This window comes from Sinocyclocheilus grahami, unplaced genomic scaffold, assembly GCF_001515645.1.
Source record: "Sinocyclocheilus grahami isolate Dianchi unplaced genomic scaffold, SAMN03320097.WGS_v1.1 scaffold272.1, whole genome shotgun sequence".
In the NCBI taxonomy this organism is placed as follows: Eukaryota; Metazoa; Chordata; class Actinopteri; order Cypriniformes; family Cyprinidae; genus Sinocyclocheilus; species Sinocyclocheilus grahami.
Window position 1 is genome coordinate 236,210 of NW_015505451.1, and position 15,160 is coordinate 251,369.

At 35.6% G+C, this 15,160-nt stretch overlaps 1 protein-coding gene across 1 annotated transcript in view; it reads right to left on the bottom strand.

Annotated features, from left to right (window-relative positions):
• Positions 1-1,075: 1,075 nt before the first annotated feature.
• LOC107599795 (FAS-associated factor 1-like) overlaps positions 1,076-15,160 on the bottom strand; it is a 48,801-nt gene continuing 34,716 nt past the window's right edge. Inside the window, exons 10-13 of the mRNA XM_016291478.1 lie at positions 13,921-14,001; positions 13,633-13,710; positions 10,592-10,807; positions 1,076-1,525 (exon numbers count right to left, since the gene is read on the bottom strand). Of these exons, the coding sequence (XP_016146964.1) occupies positions 1,442-1,525; positions 10,592-10,807; positions 13,633-13,710; positions 13,921-14,001 (459 nt within the window). The 3' untranslated portion in view covers positions 1,076-1,441. The remainder of the gene's footprint in view (positions 1,526-10,591; positions 10,808-13,632; positions 13,711-13,920; positions 14,002-15,160) is intronic.

Consider the following 15,160-nt stretch of genomic DNA (forward strand, 5'->3'; position numbering starts at 1 on the left):
AAGTGATCAGTGGAGATTCTTTGAGTCCTTTTAAAATACATGATCAGTCATGTGACCGCCACTGGCTACAGTCTCATGCACAATAATAATAATAAAAAAAGAGCCACAAGCTCCAGTGAATTACAATGTTAACCCCTAAGTAGTTCACATCAGCAGTGAAGATATTTGTGGCACTCCCAGGGTAAATTCCTCACTGAATCAAAATATTTCAAATAACTTGTAACAATCCTGACTTCAGTAATCTGGAAAATAACTGGGTAGAAATAAATTGGTGCGATGTTATTTTACTCCTGTCATAGGATGTTAAAAGAACAGTTTAAAGCAAAAAATGAAAACCCTGTCATTTGCTTACCCACATATTGTTCCAAACCTCAATGACTTTAATAAAAAGAGAATTTTTTGCTCAGTCCGATTCATTAACAAATCCAAAATGATTCAAACATTGCTATACTCCACCAAGATTGGTATTAAAAAATGACTTCGATTTCTACCTTCAGATGTCTATAGAAAACTTGCTGTATTGCACACAAATCATATAGACCATGTTTATGATGCTTGTGTCATTTTTGAAGATCTAATCCTCATTCAGATGTTTCATAATTTCTGTTTGGAAAACACTCATGCAACTTTGGAAGGACATGCGAGTTCATAAATAGTGTAAGAATCCTTTAAATTTACCTTAGCAGCCATGTATTAAAAATGCAGAACTTCAATGCGAGGAGGCCATGTGCTGGTTTGATGATGTTATGATGATATAGTCACCCACACATGAAGGTAAAAATAAATTTAGAGTGGCAAGACACATGCATGTTCATATATTCTTTATATAATGTATATTAACCTAAATCTAATACAGCATCAAACTAAAAAATGGGGGGAAAGTGAGAAAAATAAACGAGTATTAAACCAAATATAATCATTCTGGGTATAAGGAAGAAGCCAGGATGATGGGCTGTCCAGGGCTGTGCTGAGAATCAGGGACTCTGAGAACCTTGGGAAAGGAAATGGTCCGGCGTTCTCCAGGAAATGTCTCTTTGTATGACTTTTATTTATTTGTCATTTTTTTAAATTGATATTTTTTGTCTCATTTCAACACAAAACATGTCTAAAAAGCAGCCGCAGTGAGAAGTCCTTGTCTGTGAGGCTGGCTGTTTTAGACTTCCAAACCTCTGCTTGTTTTTTTTCTTTTCGGTTACCTTACGTTTTGGGTGGAAAAAGAACATTACACTGCAGTTATGGGGGGAGAGTGATCGTTTATCCATGTGCTTGTGAAGGCCTCCGTGTGCATAAAATGTACACTCAGCATTCATATACAACGCACTGTGTGATAGTGTGTGACGGCTTGTGTGTGTGTGTGGGTGTGTGTCTGGTCGCTGTGGACATCATGCTAAAAGTTCTTTGCTTATTCTTCTTGTTCGCCTCAGGACATCTCAGATCAGTCCTACTCTTTGGCCTCCAGGAACAGGGTCTCCTGAGGGAAGAGTTTAGCCTCCACCAGACTCCAAGCCGGGTCTATCTGCGTTATCTGGGAAGAGATGAAGAAAAAAAAGCAAATTTGAGATGTTTTTCAATGCTCAAGGAATAAAAAAAATTGTGCCAATTTTAAGACCAAGGAGGATGACTATAACGACATATCTGTGGGGTATTTTGAGCTAAAACTTCACATACACACTCTGGGGACATCAGAGACTTATTTTACATCTTGTAAAAAGGGGCATAATAGGTCACTTTTAAAAGAATAACAATAAATAAAAATGCATTTTATTCAATGGTGCCTTGTAAACACCCAAGGTCACCTTACAGCAAGCAAAATAGTAAAAATAAAATACAAAAAAGTCACAATAGACAAACAAATCCTGGCAGCATTACAAAGTTCAACAGCACAACTGCATACATACATCATAACTACAAGTAAATAGTATGGAAGCCTGTTTGAAAAATGTAATTGTAACTTTTTAGCTCACTATTTTGACTTTCAATTCTGAGAAAAAAAGTTAGAATTGACTCTGAAAAAGTGTCCAAAATGCAATATATAAACTCAGAACCTTCTTTTTCGCAATTGAGTTTTTTTTTTCCACAGAATTCTGAGTTTATATCTCACAATTCTGACTTTTTGGTTCTGCTACGGAATTAAAAAAATGGTTAATTGCAACTTTTAAATCACACAATTCTGATATATTTTCTTGCAAATGTGAGTTTATATCTCACAATTCTAACTTTATTCTCAAAAATGCAAGTCAGCTTGCAACTGTGACTTTTTTCAGTTTATATCTTGCAATTCTTCATTTATATCGCGCAATTCTGAGAAAAAAAAGTCACAATTACCTTTTTAATGTGTTTTAATATAAATCTTATGGTGGAAACAAGCTTCCATAGACTAGCAAAGTCCACATCAAAACTGTAACAATAACAGCACAGATGAATGATATAGTTGGAATCACTTTCAGAATGACTTTTTTCCAGCTGATGAATGCTAAAAACACTGACAGCCGAACAGAATCCATCTTTTTTTAAAGAGCTCAAGCATTTCAAGCGGCAGACGACAGAACTGCAGGATGCACTTACAATAAACCGAACGCTTTATGGATGCTAATATAGATATTATAGTAATCTTTCGTTCTTGTTATGAACTGGCCATTATTGCAATATTAAGATTGTAAAAAAGCTGTTCATGAGGTGTGCAGGTTAAGTCTGGCCATTCCTCCTAAACTAAGCGATGTGTGGGGTCTAGCCTTCTGATGTCATTGGTTAGCGCCATAATGCGATAATGTCCCCGTGTGAGGTACGTGTCCTGTTTCCCTTTGGGATAGTAGCTGTTTGTTATCGCAAATGGACCGATCCAAACCAAACACGATAGCAATGGGGTGAGAACTCGTCAGCCACTAATAATCTCCATGAGTGAAGCCCGACTTCATTATCCAAGAGCAATGCAATCACTGGCCACACTTTTAACAGCAAACTAACTGACATTTGTGCTGACATGACCATCATCCACATCTCGGTTCAGGGATTTTCCCAGCTGATGAGGAGTGACTAGCACTTGTGAAAGAGGCTTGCGATCCTGCGCAGAGAGAGAAAAGGAAAGCGGGAGATGATGGCTGCATTGTAGTGAGCTAATAGCAGAGCGTTCTCTTGTTACACGGGGCCTTTGCTCACACCTGGGTGTCTACACCTCGTACGGCCACAGTGCTCAGGACAGGGGCTTAACTGCAGCCTGGTGACAGGGCTCTGATTAAGGCCTATTCTCGCCTTCGAAGACCCCTCCAGCTCTACGTGTTTGTAATTAAAACACAAGAGCTGAAAGCAGCTGGACTGGAAGGTCACGGGGTCAGAGAATAAAGCTGTGTATAGTGTAATTTCTGTTAAAGCAGACAGGACATTGGACAATATTACAAAGCTGATGGAATAAAAAGAATATATGCCACATACTGAAAAAAAAAAAATCTCAAAAACCATTCCATATTTCATGGTTTCTAAGGTGTCATGGGTGCTTTTCTTACTGGCCCAAATCAAAATGCCTACTCATTTTTGCCACAATAATGAGAAAAAGCTCTGTAAAGTCCTTTTAGAGAAACTGAGGAATAATTAAAATAATTTTCTGTGGTAACTGGCAGCATGCCACATTATAGATATCACCGAATGAATGCATTATATCATGAAATCATGAATAGCAATTTGTATAGCATTTACAGCACAGATTAACCTTAATAATAATTATACTATTGTTCATTAATGTTAATTTACATAACTTAAATAGCTAAAAATGTATGTAGTACTGTTCAAAATTTTGGGGGACTTTTGCCAGCTCTCTTACACTCACAAAGGCTACATTTATTTGATCAAAAATACTGTAAAAACAGTAACATTGTGAAATAATATTACAATTTAAAATAACAGTTTTAGATTTTAATATATTTTAAAATATTATTTATTCCTGTGATGACAAAGCTGAATTTTAAGCAGCCATTATTCCAGGCTTCAGTGTCACATGACTCTTTAGAAATCATTCTAATATGCTGATTCTGTGCTTAAGATATATTTCTTAATGTTATAACTATATGTAATTTTGAAAAAAGCTGTGCTGCCTAATATTTTTTGTGGAAACTGCAACAAATTTTTTTCCAGGATTCTTTGATAAACAGAACATTTATAAAATAAAAAATAAAAAATAAAAAAACAAATAAAAAAAAAGCATTTATTTGAGTTTTTTTGTAGCAATTTAAAAGTCTTTACTGTCACTTTTGTTAAAATGAATACTTTCTTGCTGAAAAAAAGTATTCATTAAAAAATCCAACTTTCAATCATTAGTATATGTAGAAATTAACAATCAAGATTAATAAAAAGTACTTTTCATTGTTAATTTTTAATATCTAATTACACACATGTTGTCAATTAATTTTATTTAACTTGAAATATACTTTAAAGGCAGAATTCTGCTCCATAACAAAAACAATAATTCTAATGTCCAAAAAACTAATTTTACATAAAAAAAGAACTGTTTTGATGTAAAGGCCTCGTTGGGACACACCTGACGTGAAGCACTGCACAGACAACAGTAAGTTCAAAGTGACAGCGTATTATCGGCGGGTTTGGCATCTCGAAGGGGGGTAAGTACAGATATCACACCCGCTTCAGCACATTAGCTGTGTTGCCCCAAACCTCATTTTAGCGTGTGACTTATGCCTTTTGTTTTTCAATCTGACCTGAGGGCACAGGAGGGGGTAGTAAGATGTCGTAAAAACACGTCGCTCCCACCAGGATGTCTTCCCTTTCTTTCATACGAGAGCTTTAAGAAAAATTTCAAATGGAAATGAACCTGAAAACCTGCTATAACACCACAGCATCAGGTAGAAGTAAATGAGGTTCTAGGGTGGCGCAGATGTGTGCGCGTGTTTGTGTTGATGACTGTTCTCTTTTAAAGGGGAATGAGAGAAACAAGGTGGCACTCCAATGGCAGGAGACAGATGCCATGGATGATTGTTTACATTGTTATCCAATTAACAGACCATAAGAGGAGAAGCATCTGTCAACAAACAAAGCTGTTGTTTTCCTCCACTCTCCTTGTCTTTCGCTCTTTTTCTTCCTCTCACTCCCTCCCTCTTTTCCCAGCACTTGTTAGTTTCTTCAGAAACCTTCTGTTTGGCCCTTCTGAATGAAATTAGACTTCGCTGTGCAACAGCGACTGCACTTGTGCTTCTAACACCTCGACTGACACACAAACGCACACTCACACAGAGTCATAAAATGAAAGTATGATTACAACCCCCTGACTGACAACCTTAACCCGCAATGCACCGACGGGGGATGTTAAGACCAAATGAATTCAAACGTGAGATCTCCACTCCAGAACAATACGTTCTCCGACGGCCAAAGTAAACAGAAGAAGAAAAGAGATCATTTGAAGGGTGTGGAGACTCATATCACCGTAATCCTGAAGAGGTTTATTAAAGCAAGAAGTGGCTGTGCAATGGAGGAGAGGCCCGGGCGGCTGTTTTCTTTGGGCCTTGATGATGTTGATGGCAGGTAATCCTGTTAAACCTTTAACACACTCATCTTCAACGGCCCCACACAGTCACCAAACAAACACAGGACAGCCGCCCAGATGACCACAGGAAAAGGGGCACGAGAGAGAGAGAGGGAATCCTGCTCTCCAAAAGTAGAGTGCTACTCAACTTCTGAGCCCTAAATGGAACGATGACCATTTACAAGCCATTGAAAAGGAGCAAAAAAAGGTAACAAAAAAAGTTGAACTACCGTTCAAAAGTTTGGTGTCTGTTTTTGAAAGAAAGGCTCATATGCTTACCAAGACTGCCCCTTATTTGATCAATACAATCAGTACATATTGTAAAATATTATTACAAAAGTTTTCTATTTTTAATAAATTTACAATGTAATTCATTATATTTTAAAATAGAATTTATTCCTGTGATGGCAAAGCTGAATTTTCAGCAGCTATTACGCCAGTTTTTAGTGTCACACAAATCCTTCAGAAATTATTCCAATATGCTGATTTAGTACTCAAGAACCATTTTTTTTTATCAGTGTTGAAAGCAATGTCATGCATCTATGAAAACCATGCTAAATTTTTTTTTCAGGATTCTATGATTAATATGAATTTCAAAAGGAAAGCATTTATTTGAAATGGAAATCATATAACCTTGTAAATGTCTTCAGTGTTACTTTTTTATCAATTTACTGCATCCTTGCTGAATTAAAGCATTATTATTATTATTTAAAAAATAAAATCTTACTCAAACTTTTGATTTGTAGTGTACAAAAAAAATAAAATAAATAAAAATAAGCAAATGCAACTAAAGGCTAAATGTAAAGATTTAGGCCCAAATATTGTGGAACTTATAATAAATAGTATAATAAGCTTCTATATTATATACAATAATAATTTTAAAAAAGTGCAGCTGAAGGGAAAATTTACCAGCACTGTTAGTGTAAATATGTCTTCATGTGAAATTTGAGCAGTACTTTTAGATTAAAAAGAAAAAGAACACTAAGAAAATTCATTTGCATCACTGACTGTACTGTGTACATTTCTACAACCAGACTATTTGAAAAGTCCTGAGGGAATCAATACGGAGTTCACCGGAAAACAAAATAAAAGCTGAATGTCTCAGAGCATTATTAACTGATGTCACTTGCAGCTAAATATTAATAAAAATAAGCAAATGCAACTAAAGGCTAAATGTAAAGATTTAGGCCCAAATATTGTGGAACTTATAATAAATAGTATAATAAGCTTCTATATTATATACAATAATAATTTAAAAAAAGTGCAGCTGAAGGGAAAATTTACCAGCACTGTTAGTGTAAATATGTCTTCATGTGAAATTTGAGCAGTACTTTTAGATTAAAAAGAAAAAGAACACTAAGAAAATTCATTTGCATCACTGACTGTACTGTGTACATTTCTACAACCAGACTATTTGAAAAGTCCTGAGGGAATCAATACGGAGTTCACCGGAAAACAAAATAAAAGCTGAATGTCTCAGAGCATTATTAACTGATGTCACTTGCAGCTGCCAGTTCAGTTTAATTAATTTCATTATTAGTATACTTAAGGATTAACCTGATCAATAACACAGTAAAAACTCATTAAAATGTCAATACAGAGTTTCATCATAAAGCAGGTGTATGTTACCAGGCCGCTGCAAAGTAAACTACGTGAAGGCATTACTATAAATTAAGAACACACAGGTTTTAAGAAAGGTCTGGCTTCCGAATCACGTACTCAAAACATTTAAAGCAAATTAGTAATAAGCTGAAAGCCAGTCTTCCCTGATTCGTAGCGAGATTTGTTTAAACTGAACATCTCCACTTTAAAAGCCAGGCAAATAAATATTGCCATTCATTAGCACTAATAAAAGGACCTGCAATAAGCAGCTAAGAGAGAAGGAAAATAAAGACCAGACACGCGAGATGTGGTTTTCCAAACAGAAGGAAAAAAGAAAAGGGAAAAAAGCAAACCAACAAAAAAAGAAAAAGAAAAACAAAAAAACAGCTGAAACAACAGTTCTAATGAAGCCATTTAGGGTCCTCCACCATTAATTAAAACGCAATAGCCAGGTCTGTGTTAGCGCTGTGTTGTAGAGTGTTTATTTGGCCAATTAGGAAAGCGGTGGGAGATCATTATCTGCCTGCAGGAGCGGTGAGGGCGTCAGCGTTCACAGTGTTGGAGTAAGACTCTGTTAAGGGCCGGCCGAGGGTGGAGACGGAGGGGGGAAGGAGGGTTACCACCTCTGGGGAGAAGTCAGTTCTGGCTCCCTGCTTGTCTTTAGCATGACCACGGGATGCTAAGGGGGGTCTAAAGGCAAGAAGCCAACGCAAATGCACAGACAGGCCAGGCGCTGACGTAAGAGATGTGAAACTACACATCCAAATGACTCTCTGAGGGTAGAAAGAACAGATGTTTTATCAAGCAGTGGTTTTGCAACTGGTTTGGTCTGGTGACCCAGACTTTGGACATCACATGATGACCCCAAAAGATTTAGTGAAGTGAAAGTGAAGTGACATGTGGCCAAGTATGGTGACCCATACTCGGAATTAGTGCTCTGCATTTATCCCATCCAAAGTGCACACACACACAGCAGTGAACACACACACACACCCGAAGCAGTTATATAACAAAAGATTTATAAAGATGAATAATAAAAAGTGACCTATAAGCCACACTTTATAAATATATAATACATATATTTTTATATTATTTTTTATATTAGAAATTATAATATTGCAATCATGTAAAGCTGACACGTTGACAATTATAATATTGCAATTATGTAAAGCTGACACGTTGACAATTATAATATTGCAATTATGTAAAGCTGACACGTTGACAATTATAATATTGCAATTATGTAAAGCTGACACGTTGACAATTATAATATTGCAATTATGTAAAGCTGACACGTTGACAATTATAATATTGCAATTATGTAAAGCTGACACGTTGACAATTATAATATTGCAATTATGTAAAGCTGACACGTTGACAATTATAATATTGCAATTATGTAAAGCTGACACGCAAAAAATATTGCAATACATATATATATATATATATGTATATGTATAAACATATATATACATACACACACACACACACACATATATATGTACACATATACTACCAGCCAAAAGTTTGAGATCAGTAAGACTTGTAATGTTTTGTAAAGAAGTCTCTTATGCTCATCAAGGCTGCATTTATTTGATCAAAATTACAGAAAAAAACAGTAATCTTGCAAAATGTTGTTACAACATAATGGTTTCTATTTTATTATCCTTTAAAATATAATTAATTTCTGTGATGCAACGGTGAAATTCCATCAGCCAATCCTCCAGTATAAAGTATCACATGATCTATCTATCTATCCACACACATGCATGTTAGATTGTATATATTACAATATTCATATTATACTGTATATTTCAATTTTAAATATTCTGCATTTGTCTATTCTTTAAGTGATTGCTATATATATATATATATATATATATATATATATATATATATATATATATAACAATATAACACATTATATATAGATACACATTTCACCCTCCGCAGAAACACGCAACTCGATTCTCTTTTGATTTCCAAACAGAGACTGTGAATAAATGCAATACAACGTGTGAAATGCTGTTTGTTGGGTGTGAGGCTGCCCGAGTAGCAGTGTTTAAGGTGGACGTTGAGTGTTTATGAGCATGATAAGGCATTTTGTGCACGTTTAAAATTGTGAGTTTGTTGGGGCCCTTAACGCTCGTCCCCAAAGGGTTTGGATGGCATGCTGTCTGGGCAGGCCTGCGCACATCTCTTGATTAATGGAAAGCCCATTTCTGTTTCCATGCTGTTAATTAGTCAGGTCGTTAAGAGCAGAGCTTGTTATCTACCTGCTGCAGAGTGCACAAACGCAGCACTTTAATGACACAAACACACTCACACACAGGAAAAAGAACTGCTGACTGTATCTGAAGTAGCCAGTGCACCTTTCTGCTTCTGAGGACCGCAATTAATATTCCGTAAATTATTTATGCACTTGTGGATAGATCTAAAAAAAATATAAATAAATTAAGGAAAAATAAAATACACAAGAGGAAAAGAAATACTAATTAACCAGGCATGGCTTTTAATTAATGTGCAGGTGTGTGACTATCTGTGGACTTGTACAGTACACACACACACACACAGACTAAGATGAGCAACAAACTTCTGCCACACGCTGGGATTAACTAGCCAATTATACACTCTATTTTTCCTGCTGAGCTGTAACACTCACACACACTCTTCGCACACACACACACACACAGTTATTAGTGCACCGCAGATGGACAGGAATTAAAAGATATTCACCATCAGTGGGGCTCTAGACTAATATCAGTCATGTTCCAGCATGGGGAAAGTTGCCCACAGAAAATATATTAAACAGGAAGGAGGAGGGTGTTCCAGGACTATGTGCGCACTTGGGTACTTATAATAGCTGTTATGAGTGGGGTAATGGTCATGACCGATATCATTATGATATACATGTGTTACTCTAGTTATTTGCACCCAAATTTGCAGAAAAATGTCTTCAGTAGTTAAAAACAATAACTAAAAATATATAAACAATGCTTCCTTTTTTGAGAATATCCTTAAATATCCTTTAAAGAAAAAAAGTGATTCATAAATACACAATAATAATAATAAATACATTAGTGATATACACATCTTAATATAAAATGTATTAAACAATTTATTATATAATAATAAAAATAATATTATTCATAATTTTAATATTCAAGTTATATATACACACATATACAGTTAAAATAAACAAAATTATTTATATATAATTTAAATATATAATACAAAATGTATCCATTGTGTCTTATATATAGCACTAATATGTCATTTTAAGAAACTATAAGTGTATATTTATGCATTTATTCATATTTATTTATACTGTATTTTAAAAAGTGTAAAAAGTTTTAGTGCAAGTTTAAGGATTATTTTAGGGTCAAAATGCATATAAATTCGAAGACATTTATTTGAAAACTACATAAATCTATAGTAAATGTTTGTGTGCATGTGTGAACTTACATTTCTGCGTGGAAAGGTGGTGAGCAGTTTGAACTCATCAGATGGGTAGCCCTTGGAGGCGACGAAGTCAAACAGGACCTGGAGTTTACAGCTGCCCAGGAACTGCCTTTCCAAAAACTTGCCGCTTGGCGTCCGGATGCGCAGTTTGCTGATTGGCTCTCCGCCCTCCTCTTTGGGCTCTGGTGGCAGGGCCTGCTCCAATGAGAGACGGATAGCCTGCGCAGGGGACAGCAAAACGGTAACATTATGGCAAAACAATCGTACCTCATGAACTAACCCCTTCATAAATCTTCTGTTTGGAATGTGAATGTTTAAAGCTCATTTAATATTAAAATGACTATAAAACCACACTACTGTACCACATAACATATATATGCATGGATCTTATTAAATAGCACCACGAAAGTCATGCGTCAAAGGTCCTAAATTTAGCGCTCCATCATAGCTTGAACGTGCCACACAAAAAAAATCGTTCCATTTTGCACGTCATAGAAATATCACACTGTAAAAAAAAAAAAACCGAGACAAAAGCGAGGGACGGGGAGGCAAACAGCGAGAAGTCGCATACACGTTTAAAGAGAACAAGCGCGAAAGCGAGAGGGAGAGGTGAGGGAATTGCGCCGTCTCTAGTGACACGGAGCACGACCTGCCGCTCCTCTGGGCTTTTCAACTCCAGCTTGTTGTTCCTGTTGTGACACTGGGCAGCATATGCTGTGACAAAACACGCAGGCTTTATTTACACACCATAATGCAATTATATTTCATCAAAGTGTACAACAGTAGCTCATTAGCAGCAGGTGGCTTGTGTGAGCGCGTGCCGGCCCCGCTCCCTTAGGTAGGGGCCCACGTGTAAAAAGCCCTCTGGGGGGCGAACAGCGTTTCTCCCCAGCCCTGCTCGGGATGTATGTGTGCACTGTGTGTTTCCTGGTCCCTGCGCACAAAGGGCACTGAGGAGCATCCTTTTCACTGCGCTAAACAAACAGAGTGTGTGTGTAGCACCTGACGGCAGAGAATAATGACATCACCACTCCCCCTCGGCCTTTCGTGCGCTGTCTGGGTCACAAAAGAGTCCAAATCACAGAGCATTTCCCCTCTCTACTTCTCTATACACTTCTGCTGATTGTTTCCCTCCAGTGCGCCTATTGTGGCCACAGACCCACCGAGGTGCTGTGGTTTGGGCGTGTGCGAGGGTGCGCGCGTGCTTGGATAGACTCCAGGTGGAGAGCATCTTACTGCCTTGTTTACACACACACAATGTCACAAAAATGACGCACGGGAAAAAGCGTAGATACACACATGCCACATACGTCCAAACTGTAACAGCTGCTGAAAATCGCAGAAATGAATGTACGCCATTTGAATCTAATCTTTCCCATCAAGAGCAAGAGGTTATATACGATTGTGTGCGAATCCAAACGATGTCATGAAACGTAACAGGTGACCTCTAAGGTGCAGGAATCAAAGACATGTCACCCGTTTCACAGCTTGGAGATTCACGTCCAAAGGCGTGAAGTTTCAGTATGGAAGGGGGAAAAAAGCAAAAACGGTCATTTGAAGTTTAGTGCAGGTGATTTTATCCGTTTAAACGTGTGTGTGTGTTTCAAGCCTCTTCTCCCCTTGGGTTCATTACAGACAGCAGGTGAACAACTTTAGACCCTGCTCTCATTAAAACAAGGCTGCTGCTGAGTTAACAGCTCACACACACACACACACACACACACACACACACACACACGACTGACACAATTACTTCGCCTCCAGGCCGTCTTTGTGTTTACCTCTCCACAATATTCCTCATATTAAAAGCTTTGTCCAAGACAAGCATTAAATGAAGCTAAAGTGAGCTATTGTAGGGTATCGTATGTTTGAAGGTCTATACTGTAGCCTACACACCACGTCCTGACAAGAATGGTACCATGGCAATAGGAGATTTAACTAATTATGTGCTTTTGTTGAAGCCTAAAAGTGACAAATGATCTCATATAGCAGTTTCACCTGAGCTGGTCCGGTTAGTATTTACTGCTGAATAAACAGACGATAATCTGGCAACACTGGTGTGGTGGCTATTTTGTGTTTTTGGTGAGCAAATATCTTATTAAAAAGAGTGTGTGTTGAACTTGTAAGCACACTAAATGAACAAGTACACTTTGTGCCACAAACTGTCTTTAGAAAGGAGCTCTAAACCGCACCATCTGTAATAAATTTTTATGTTAATACGGTGGTATTGTATTCGGCTGATCAGCTGATAGGGAAGGGGAAATATTTGCTTACTCCTACATCTACAGGTGAGATTTAACTTTCCGTGACACTTTTTGATGCCGTCTTTGTGAGAGTGTCAGTGCTTTGACGTGCACCTGTCGTTTTGTACAGCTCGTATACGGGGCAATAGCGCAAACACTGCAGGAGTACGCGGGCGGATTGCAAATAAGTATGTGATATGTGCAACAACGTAAACTGTGTGTTTGATGAAAGTGGTTATGACAGGACATGAAGCTTTATGGCTGTCACTGCTATTTGTCATCTTATGAGGCGTGAAATCCCATTTAAGTTACATGTTTAGAATATCCATAAACACATTAAATGTCAATGTGAGTGAAACTGTCAGGTTTAAATTTGGACTTAAAGCACGGGTGCCATTTTTGTGCTAATTTTTTTCGGCTTCAATGGATCAGAAAGAGTGGTTTTAAAGATTTAAGATGTTTTCAAAAGCATTAATGGCTCTTTTGAACCAATTAACTGGAACTAACTGGTAACGCAGTGTAATAGTAACATAATGCAGGAAATCAGTCATATTTGGCAAGGAAACAAAGCTTCGCTGGGCTCTACGTAGAATAAAACAAGGAAACTAGTACATTTCTGTGAATTCCAGTTCTTTTACAAGGAAGGATCATGATTACATCGCCTGTATCGTGCTACTTTTAAGGTGAATTATTTAGGGTCATTCTGAAATTTTCTTCTTTTCACCAACCTTTGAGAGCTTGTCATATAAACCGTGTTATTGAAACAGTCACCAAACCGGTGAAACTCAAAGTAAACCTCACCTCTCGTTCTTCCTCCTGCTCTTTCCTGATTCGCTCCTGACGGACTTGCTCTGCCTCTTCTCGCTCTTGCGCTTCTCTCTGAAAAAAAAAAATAAAAAATCACATTAACTAGCAACATACTATACTAAAATACCTCAATAAGAATTTTACACAATCATTCAGCAATTATACCTCTAAATTCAACGAAAATAAATATAAATAAATAGATAACTTGAAATAAATAAAAACAAACAAACAAACCAAAAAAGGAAATCTGAGCAAAAAAGGACATTTAATATCTTGCCAAACCTTTTTACGGTCAGCCTCCAGAGACAAACGATAAGCTTCATCCTGCTCTCTTTTGACCATTTCTCTGGCTTCACGTTCATCCTGAAAGAAAAATGAGGGTGAATAAAATTAATGTCATGAACTAATCATCTAAAATTAGAACAACAATTTTTAATTTCTGAAATGAATATGAACATTAATATTGACTTTTTTATATACAGGGGGATCCAAAAGTAAAAAATAAAATAAAATAAAATAAATTCAAATAAAGTTGGAAGTAAACAATAAAAGATGTGTCTAAATTGAAGACATAATAATAATAATAATGATTATTATTATTATTAATAATAATAATTATTATTATTAATAATACAAAACATTAATAATAATAATAATAATAATAATAATAACAACAACAATAATTCCTGAAATGAATATGAACATTAATATTTACTTTTTTATATGCAGGGGGATCCAAAAGTAAAAAATAAAATAAAATAAATTAAAATAAACTTGGAAGAGAACAATAAAAGATTTGTCTAAATTGAAGACATAATAATAATTATTATTATTAGTAGTAGTAGTAATAATACAAAACATTAATAATAATAATAATAATAATAATAACAACAACAACAATAATTTCTGAAATGAATATGAACATTAATATTTACTTTTTTATATGCAGGGGTATCCAAAAGTGAAAAAAATTAAATAAATTAAAATAAACTTGTAAGAAAAACAATAAAAGATTTGTCTAAATTGAAGACATAATAATAATAATAATAATAATTATTATTATTATTATAATTATTAATACAAAAACATTAATAATAATAATAATAATAATAATAGTAATTTCTGAAATGAATATGAACATTAATATTTACTTTTTTATATGCATCCAAAAGTAAAAAATAAAATAAATTAAATTAAACTTGAAAGTAGTAAACAATAATAGATTTTTCTAAATTGAAGACATAATAATAATTATTATTATTAACAATAATATTAATAAAAACCATTAATAATAATAATAATTTAAAAATAAGCAAATAAATAAACTAATAAATAATTAAAGTTTTAGGTCTATTTTTAGGTCACTGATTGGAAAAGCAAGTAGATACTGACCATGTGAACTAACTTGTCCAAAAGACTTTTAAATACTTACTAAAACTGTTTAGCTGATAATATAATTAGGAAAAAGGCATTTTATCTAGTAGTCTCAGAATTTATTTATTTTATCACTAGATTTCTATTA